Source organism: Lathyrus oleraceus, chromosome 5, assembly GCF_024323335.1.
Source record: "Lathyrus oleraceus cultivar Zhongwan6 chromosome 5, CAAS_Psat_ZW6_1.0, whole genome shotgun sequence".
NCBI lineage: Eukaryota > Viridiplantae > Streptophyta > Magnoliopsida > Fabales > Fabaceae > Lathyrus > Lathyrus oleraceus.
Window position 1 is genome coordinate 392232292 of NC_066583.1, and position 9799 is coordinate 392242090.

At 38.3% G+C, this 9799-nt stretch overlaps 1 protein-coding gene across 1 annotated transcript; it reads right to left on the reverse strand.

The window, feature by feature from the left end:
• Positions 1-367: 367 nt before the first annotated feature.
• Positions 368-9500, reverse strand: LOC127080932 (eukaryotic translation initiation factor 4 gamma-like). Its single transcript, XM_051021218.1, has 3 exons — positions 9197-9500; positions 917-1251; positions 368-799 (listed from the first exon to the last, which is right to left on the reverse strand). Exons 1-3 carry the CDS (start codon positions 9498-9500, stop codon positions 368-370), a joined length of 1071 nt encoding a protein of 356 aa, XP_050877175.1.
• Positions 9501-9799: the final 299 nt, after the last annotated feature.

Genomic DNA, 9799 nt, shown 5'->3' on the forward strand with positions numbered 1-9799 from the left:
AAATGATATCTCATATGCAGATGAGAGGTGACTCCCCCTGAGATGGATCATAGGATTTCTCAGAGGTTCTTACCAGATTTTCCTTATGTGGTGGCTAGTTTATACCTTAGTTGTTATCCTGTATAACTTTAGTTTTCATAAGATATTAATGTACGTAGTGCAGCAAGAGGTTAGATATATTTTCATCAGAGTTGTTTTTATTTTCCCCCTTTTTGTCAAACTCAAAAAGACTTAGCAAAAAAAATAGGTAACAAAAAAAAAGTTCATATATGATAAATATAGGTACAACTAAGCAGCAATTCAAAAAGAGAACACAAAAAGAACATAGCATAAAACATAAGGAAAGAAACAAGAGAATCCTAAGTGCCTAAGGGTTCGGAGGCGGAGGCATCCTTTGGAGAAGCTGAGTCAGCAGGTACTGAATATTGTTGTTAACGGAGTCCTGGTGATCGAGTCTTGCTCGCACTATCTGTTGCTCCTTCTGCAGCTCTTCCAGAGTCTTCAGGACCAAAGGAGCGAAGCCAAAGTTTGATTTCTCCCCCTGAGCCAGAGCATTAGTGCTAGCTTTTGCAGCTTCTTCCGTTGTTATGTGTGCTGCCTCTTCGGCGTCAGCTTTTGCTTTTGCTTCAGCCTCAGCAGCAGCCGCAGCAACAGTAGCCGCAACAACAGTAGTTGCAGCAGCAGCAGCTTTAGCAGTAGCCTTTTTTGCAGCTTCTCTAACTCGTTTCTCTTCTTCCAGACGAGCTTTCTCTTCTGCTTCACTTCTGGCCTTTTCCTCTGCCTCTCTGACCAGTCGCGCCTACAGCCTTTCTCCAGCGTCTTTGATAAATTCGTTGTGGACTTGTTCAGAGAGCCCTTTCAGTTTGAAAGCCTCAGAGGTCATCCATCTGATCACTCTGTTCTAGTGAATCCTCACTATAGAGGGATCATCACTGATACCATAGTTTTCAGATAGAGATCTGATCTTCTCCACTGAAGACTCATCAAATAAAGAGATTGCTTCTTCGAGGGTGGGGAAGGTAGGTTCTAGTTCAGAGTTGGGGGATGGAGATGTTGGTGGTGTTTGGGTAGTGTCAGTGGGAGGTTGAGAGGTAGGGCTGATAATGTTTTTAGAGGGTGGTACGATGGGAGATTTAGAGGGTGGTGTTGTGGGTTGTTCAAATGGTGCTGTTGTGGGTTGTTCAGGTGGTGGTATTTGTGGTTGTTTAGATGGTGGTGGAGTTGGTTGTTCAGGTGGTGGAGTGTTGATTTCTGGTTCAAGTTGTTGTTATGAGGCAAGAGCTTGAGCCTAATGCTTGGCCAGGGTGGGGACTTGAGGGTCAAAGGGTTTTGATTACGATGATAGGATGTAGTAAGGTGGAGACGAAGGTGTTTAAGAGATTGGTGAGATAGGCTCGTTAAACATTTCAGCTTTAGAAACTGGTAAGGTCTTGGTGGAGAGGTTAAATTTTTGAAGTGGATATGATGGTGGATTAGAGGTGGGAGTGTTAGATGGTTTTGTGGTAGAGGGAGAGGGTTCTGAGTGAGTGTAGATAGGTGTGGTTTGGGGAAGAGAAGAAGAAATTTCCTTTAAATTGACAGAGCGAGAGTGAGGAGGCAAAAACTTACTTGGAGATTCGATTAGAGGGACCGGAGGTCTTGACATAGAAGTTTCCCCTAGTTTTGATTTCTTGGCCGTCTTTGACTTCCCAGAAGGTTCTCGTTGTCTCTTTATGAAGTTGGGTGGATGCTCAGGAAGCCAATCCACAAAGAACTCTGATATGTCAACTCCTTGGCTTGTGAGATCTTATAGATAGTGTGCCACAACCTCTAGATGATCAATCTTGGAGAAGGGGTAGAGGCCATTGGGAATCTTCCTCTGATCCTTAAGTTTTTCCCAAGAGGTATCTAACAAGGGTTTCACCCTAATTTCCTCAATCACCCCCATGCTCTTCAGATTGCGAGCATTCAGAGGCCTTCTAGTGTCAACAGTGACATCCTCCATCAGATTATGATGAATCAGGTGATCCACCAGCCCGCTCTCAATCAGAACATCAAAGATAAGCCTTCCCAGAGGGATGTAGGTTATGGTCTTCATGTTGTTCCTGGTGTCTCTAACAGAGTCTCTGAGGTATTTTAATAGCAGCGCTGGCAGGTTCAGCTTGAGCCCTTTGTGAAGGCAATAGAGTATGCACTTCTGATATGTGTTGGTGTAGTCAAAAGAGTTAGAGGTTGGGTGGTGATGAATGGTTCCTAGAATGATCTTCAGCCAGACTCGGAGGTTCTGGTGAAGTTCCTTGTTTTTGGAGGAGTTGCCTTCAGTGTTCTGTTGGAAAATGGTTGGGGCAATTTCCTGGGACATGTACTTTTCCCTAGGGTTGATATTGTAGATCCTTCTTCCCCATATCTTCTCCATGTTAAGAAGGGAGACACTTGACTTCTCAGTGATGAAAATCTTTACCTCTAGAACATGTGACACTATGTAATGATCATCTGAGTCTGCAAAGCCCTAGAATTCTTTTACCAGATAAGTATAGACAGGACCATAGAGCCTTTGGAAATAGTTTTCCACCCTTGCATTCTGAGTTCCTCAGTAAGGTTTATTCCATTCTGCTTAATGTTCTCGAAGTTCCCTAAAGATTCACACAAGACCTCAAGCTTGTCAAATGGAGTGGCAAGATAGATATGTGGTTCACGGTCCAAAATGTGTGGTTATTTGTAAATAGGGGTAGAGACAACACTAGTTGTAGCAGTTGTTTGCTGAGAAGAAATGGGAGGTTATTTCGCTGATTCCATTTGTTGACAGTAGTTGTAGACGGATTGTTGTTGGGAATCCATGAGAAAGTTGATAAAGTAGATGAAGATTGATAAACTTTGAGGAGCTTGGAGAAGGAGAGAGGTTTGTGTAGGTTGTGAGTGTAAAGTGTGAAATTGTGAATTGTGAAAAATATAAATACACATAAAAGGCATGCAAAATGACAACATTAGGAGCAATTGAAAAGTTAGAAGATTAATGATGGCACATTAGACGAGTTGACACGCTTAGGAGAGATATGATTACAGCTAATGATAGAAGTCTAATCCCCAAATCATCACACTGCTCGAGGAGATCTCAAGGGTCTGTCTCTTGATTTCTGCTACACAGTTTTCTAGAAGATCCAAGGTCAGACGCAAGATAACCCACGTGTTGAGGTATCTGATCTTCAGGAATACCAAGGGATTGGATCTTGAGGATTTATGATTCAGATGACTCCTAACTGGTAGAAGTATCAAAGTCAGATCCAGATACAATATGTTATTTCAGAGCCTTATTTTACTATTTCAGATAAGCACATTAGATTTATTCTGGGCAGTTTTTAATTTTTAGGTATTTCAGAATGAATGAGAATATATCTTCAACGAGAGTTTTTGTGAAGATATCAGCCCATTGATGGTCTGTATCTATAAATTTTAAAGAAATTACCCCTTTCTAAACATAGTCTCTGATAAAATGATGTTCTATTTCTATGTGCTTAGCTCTGGAGTGCAAGATAGGGTTCTTACTTAAACATATGGAATCAGTATTATCACAGAAGATAGGAATGTTACTCTCAAATATCTGAAGGTCTTCTAGTTTATTTTTCATCCAGAGCATTTGAGTAGTGCATAGTGAAGCTGATATATATTCTGCTTCTGCAGTAGACAGAGCGATGGTTGATAGTCTTTTGCTAGCCCAAGATATGAGATTGTTTCCCAAGAATTGACAGTTCCCAGGTGTACTTTTACGTTCCATTATGTCCCTTGCATTATCTGTATCACAATATCCAGAAAGCCTATACTCTGATGTTTTCTCATACATCAGGCCAAGGTTAGGGGTTCCTTTCAGATACCTTAGGATTCTTTTAACAGCTGTTAAATGAGATTCCCTTGGATATGACTGGAATCTGGAACAAAGACATACACTAAAAAGAATGTCAGGACGGGTAGCTGTCAGATAGAGGAGAGAGCCTATCATACCACAATAGAGTTTCTGGCAGACCTTTTGACTTACTTCTTCTTTCTCCAGAATGCATGTTGGATGCATGGGTGTCTTTGCTGGTTTGCATTCTGACATTTCAAATTTCTTCAGAATGTCTTTTATGTATTTACTTTGATGTACATATGTAGCTTCTGAAGCTTGATTGATTTGAATCCCCAGAAAGAATTTTAGTTCTTGCATCAAACTCATTTCAAATTTTGCCTGCATTAGCTCAGAAAATTCTTGACAAACAGAGGGGTTAGCTGAACCAAAAATTATATCATCAACCTATATCTGATATATCATGAGATCATTTCTAATGTTTTTACAGAAGAGTGTAGAATCAACCTTTCCTCTAATAAAGTCATGTTCCAAAAAGAAAGTTGCTTAATCTTTCATACCAAGCTCTAGGAGCTTGTTTTAGACCATACAATATTTTTTCAGTTTAAAAACATGTTCTGGACATTTAGAGTTTTCAAAACCAGAGGGTTGATGAACATACACTTCTTATGATATATAACCATTAAGAAATGCGCTCTTGACATCCATCTGATATAGTTTAATGGAGTGATTTATAGTGAATGATACAAGTGAATGAATGGATTCTAACCTGGCGACTGAAGCAAAGGTTTCGTTGTAGTCAATGCCTTCTTGTTGACTATAACCTTGTGCCACCAGTCGTGCTTTGTTTCTGACTACTTCTCCTTTTTTCATTCAATTTATTTCTGAATACCCATCTTGTTCCAATAATATAAGTTCCTTTAGGCTTTGGGGCAAGATCTCATACGTCATTCTTTGAAAATTGATCAAGTTCTTCTTTCATTGCCAGAACCCAATCATTATCTTGAAGTGCTTCATCACAGGATGTAGGCTCAATCAAAGATACCAATCCCAGAGGAGTTTCTTCAGATACTTTGAATGTCGACCTTGTTCTGACATGTTCATCGTTGTTTCCCATAATTAATTCTTCAGAGAAGTTTCGCTGATTTCTTAAGCTTTTCTGGATAGTTGAGATTCAGTTGATTATGGACTTTGCTTCTCAGCTTCTTCTGATGCTTTAGTCTTTTTGTCAGAACCTGCAAGAGTTATCTCAAAATCTACAAGTTTTTCAACTAGCTTTGACTTTTCAGGGTCAGGATTATCATCAAATCTGACATGTATTGATTCTTCAACAATTTTAGTTTTGGTGTTGTATACTCTATAGTCTTTAGAGCATTCTGAGCATCCTAACATAATACCTTTTTGTGCTTTTGAATCAAACTTGTTCAGATATTCTTTAGTGTTGAGAATAAAGCATGAGCATCCAAAAGGATGGAAGTAAGAAATGTTATGTTTTCTTCCCTTGCACAGTTCATAGGGAGTCTTCTTCAGAATAGGTCTTACAGAGATTCTATTCTGAATAGAACACGTTGTATTTACTACTTTAGCCCAAAAGTTCTTAGCCATATTTGTTTCATTAATCATGGTTCTGGCCATTTCTTGGAGTGTCCTATTCTTCCTCTCTACAACCCCATTTTGTTGTGGAGTTCTAGGGCAGGAGAAATCATGGGATATTCCATTTGAATCAAACAATTCTTCAAAGAACTTATTTTCGAATTCGCCACCATGGTCACTTCTAACTCTGATGATTTTAGAGTCAAATTCGTTTTGCACTTTAGAACAGAATCTAGTGAATACAGAGTGAGACTCACTCTTGTGCTTTATAAATTTTACCCATGTCCAGTGACTAAAATCATCAATAATGACCATTCCATAGTTCTTTCCATTGACTGATGATGTCTTAATAGGTCCAAAGAGGTCAATGTGAAGAAGTTCCAGAGGCTTAGAGGTGGAGACAACATTTTTATTTTTAAAAAATGTTTTTCAAAATTTTCCTTTCTGACATGCCTCACATAGAGCATCTGAAGAAAACTTCAGCTTAGGTAGACCTCTGACTAACTCGATTTTATTTAGCTGAGAGAGTCATCTCATGCTATTGTGGCCCAAGTGTCTATCTCATTCCCATTGCTCTTTTTTTACAGACATTAAACATTTTACATTTTGATCTTTTAGATCTGAAAGATTTATTTTATAAATGTTTTTTTCCTCTTGCCAGTGAATAGAATTGTTCAATTGTTCTGATTAATTGCTTTACATGTTTTTTCATTAAATATTATATCATAACCATTGTCACTTAATTGGCTTATTGATAATAGGTTATGCATTAATACTTCTACATAGAGAACATCATATATAGAGAGAAGAGATCCTTTACTAATAGTTCCGGAGCCTCTGATTCTTCGTTTCTGATTTCCTCCGAAACCTACCAAGCCAGTATCCTTAAGTTCCAAGCTTTGGAACATATGATTTCTTCCCGTCGTGTGTCGTGAGCACCCAGAGTCCAGGTACCATGATTGGTGTCTTAACTCTGTTGCATAGGATATCTGCAACATAAACTATCTTATACTTTGGTACCCATAATCTTTTGAGTTTTCTAGCATTAGTAAAACATTGTGTTTGTGCATGTGTATAATGATAAGAAAATGGGGATTTAGGTTTGTCATCTGTAGAAGATTTGTCTTCACTGGAATCATATCACATTCCTCTTTTCTTATTCTGACTGACTCCATAAGTCATAGAAGCCATTCTGCTTCTTTCTATCCCATTTTTCAGAAATTTTTGAAAAGATTTTTCATATTTATATATAATTGTATTGGAAGTTTGTGGGGCTTGAGATAAAGCTTCTTCAAGTTTTAGACATTGTTTATTTGTGGATTCTTTTTCTTTTATCAGAGTCAGAATATCATCCTTTAATTCAGAAATTGTTATCTCAAGCTTATCACATTCTTCAATGGTTCCTTCAATGACTCTTTTTAATGCTTTAAATTTTTGTTTAAGTTTTTGATATGAGTTTAGAGATTCAAAAAGGCATGATTCAATGTTAGAGCGAGAAAGATCAGAAAATATCTCTTCAGGATCAGACTCTCTATCTAATGAGTTTCCATAAGTGGTAGCCATGAATGCCACATTTGCCTGTTCTTCAGAGTCTGATTCAGATGAATCAGATTCAGTGTCGTCCCAGGTGGCTATGAGTCCCTTATTAGTTTTAAAGGAGTTTTTCTTGAAACTTTCTCTTCTAGAGCTTTCTTTCTAAAGCTTTGGGCATTCGTTTCTATAATGACCTGTTTCTTTACATTCATAGCATGTTAACTCTTTGTTTGATTTTCTTCTGGAAGTTTATTCTGAGCAATCTCCCTTGGGTCTTGGTCTTCTGAAGTTGTTATTCCTTTTTCTCCAGAGTTGTTTCACTCTTCTGGTCAGAAAGGATAACTCTTCTTTATCGCCAGAGTCTTCCTTTTTAGAGTCGTCATTGTCTTCTTCTTCAGCTTGGAGGGCTTTGTTCCTTTATGGGTTACGTCTCTCAGATCTGGATTTCAGGGCTATAGATTTTTTCTTCTTTTGGGGCTCATCTTTCTCAAGTTCTATCTCGTGACTATTGAGAGAGATGACTAGTTCTTCTAGGCTTATGTTTTCAGATCCTTAGATAATTTTAATGCAGAGACCATGGGTCTCCACTTCTTTAGTGAGCTCCTGACAATCTTTTTGACATGATCCATAGTTGTGTAGCCTTTGTCCAGAACCTTGAGTCTTGCAATTAAAGTTTGAAATCTAGAAAACATTACCTCTATAGCTTCATCGTCCTCCATCTTGAAGGCTTCGTACTTCTGAATTAGAGCCAGAGCCTTTGTCTCTTTGACTTGTGAATTTACTTCGTGAGTCATCCTCAGGGATTTAAGTATTTCTTTGGCAGTTTCCTAATGGTGATCTTTTCATATTCATTGTAGGAAATGGCATTCAGCAGTATTGTTTTGGCTTTATGATGGTTCTTGAAGTCACGCTTTTGATCATCTACCATCTTGTTTTTGGAAATAGCAATACCAACATCAGATACATGAGGTATGTAGCCAATAGTAACTATATCCCATAGATTTAAGTCATAACCCAGAAAGAAACTTTTGATTCTGTCTTTCCAGTAATCAAATTTTTCTCCATCAAAGATTGGAGGTTTAGCATTGTAACTGTCTCTTTCATTGGTGTTGGCCATAGTGTTTTTCTCAGGCTGGATCTCTCTACACTGTTAAGTGTTTGATTAGAAAATTAATAACAGAGTCGAAGCTCTAATACCAATTGAAGGTAGAGAAAAACAAGAAAGGGGGGTTTGAATTGTTTTAACTGATAATAAAAACTTTTTGGAAATGAAACACACGCGAAAAATAAATAATATTAACACAGAATTTTATACTGGTTCGCTTGAAATTCAAAGCTACTCCAGTCGACCCGGCCAAGGTGATTTCTCCTTCAAGAAGGACTTAATCCACTATTCTTGAAAGATTACAGAAATGATCGTCTAAGAGGATAAAGATCTCTTAGCCCTCTCAAGTTTACAGACTTCACAAGTCACTTGAGGAGAAATCAAGAAATAAATAGAATTACAGTAATGCTTAGTGCTTCTAGGTAAGCAGAAACTACACAAGGTAAGAGAAAGAGAATTGTTCACACTTTTAGAGCGACAACTCGTGTGAGAAGGAGAATGAATAAAATATATGAAAGTAGTGTTTATATTCTCGTGTGCTTCCGTTGTGTTCTTAGTGAAGTGATCCATCCTTTATATAGGAGTGATGAGAAGACCGTTGAGTGACAGGATCTTTGGCAATGATGGATGATTAATGTCATTAATATTTGTGTTCTTTCCAAAGTAGTTTTTGGGGCGCTATAACTTTCTTCCTAAATTAGATTCTTGCCATAAGTGGAAGTCTGCATAGCTAAGTCTTTGGAGTTTGTTTCTAAGTCAGAATGTTCAGATATCAGAGTTTTTATTCTACAAGTACATCTTCAGATAGTTGCTTACAGCTAATCCTAGAGTGCGCTCTTCCGCTTCTGAGGGTCTGATCTTTCTGTGACGTTTTGTACGCTTCCTTTAATCAGAGTCAGAGCTTCTATTTGAGTATCTTCTAAGTGGTCATTCTGAACTTGTGTCTGTATCTGATGAATGTCTATCTGAATTCTTTGATTAAAGTCATGTAAACTTAGATATATTATCTTAGGGTACCATTTTTTATTCATCCTTTATTATCATCAAAATCTTTAGAGATGAATTGTAGATACTAGATTTGCTCTTACATTCGTCACCCTTTCCCATTTTTTTAAACAGAGTATAGGGCATCAGATTGACTACAGCACCTCCGTCGATAAAAACCTTGTTCACCGCCATTCTATCAACCTTTGCTCTGATGAACAGCGGCTTTAGATGGTACATAATCCCAGGACTGGGGCTTTTAAACATAGATTTTTGTTCTTCCACCACGCCATTATTCATGACATAGTAGCACAAAGGTTTTCCCCCATCTGTCTCGTCTGGAACAAAGTCTCCCTCTATTTTAGAAACTTCGGACACCATGTCGTATTCAGCTGGCAACATCGATACAATGCCACAGTTTATGACGAAATCATCACCATAAGTGTCATCTTTGTTTTCGTCATACATGTCTTCGTCGAATTACTCATCAGATTGAGGGGGTTATTCAGGCTCTCCTTCCTATGGTTGGGGAGAATACTCGGGCTCTTCCTCCTCCGATTTTCCCTCACTGCCTTCTTTCCTGTCGAGTCGACAGTCATGGCCATTATCTAATTGGCCACCATATTTCCTGGTCCTACGAACTTTGACATCTTTTCCTTTTGTCCAACGGTCTCTGAAGGCTTCACATGTGGAATAGTAACAACTTTCCCAGCCTTTTTGTTTCGCTGGTGGCGTCTCCACTATGTCCTAGTCATTTGATTCTTTCC

Excerpts from the sequence above, each read along its gene's own strand:
- LOC127080932 (XM_051021218.1), bottom strand. The coding sequence starts at position 9,500 with ATGTATGACGAAAACAAAGATGACACTTATGGTGATGATTTCGTCATA. Across the intron at positions 1,252-9,196 it reads CAAGGTTTTTATCGACGGAG|AAATCAACACTCCACCACCT; the intron begins GTGCTGTAGTCA and ends AACTTGAACCAG. Across the intron at positions 800-916 it reads TCAGTGATGATCCCTCTATA|GCGCGACTGGTCAGAGAGGC; the intron begins GTGAGGATTCAC and ends GAAAGGCTGTAG.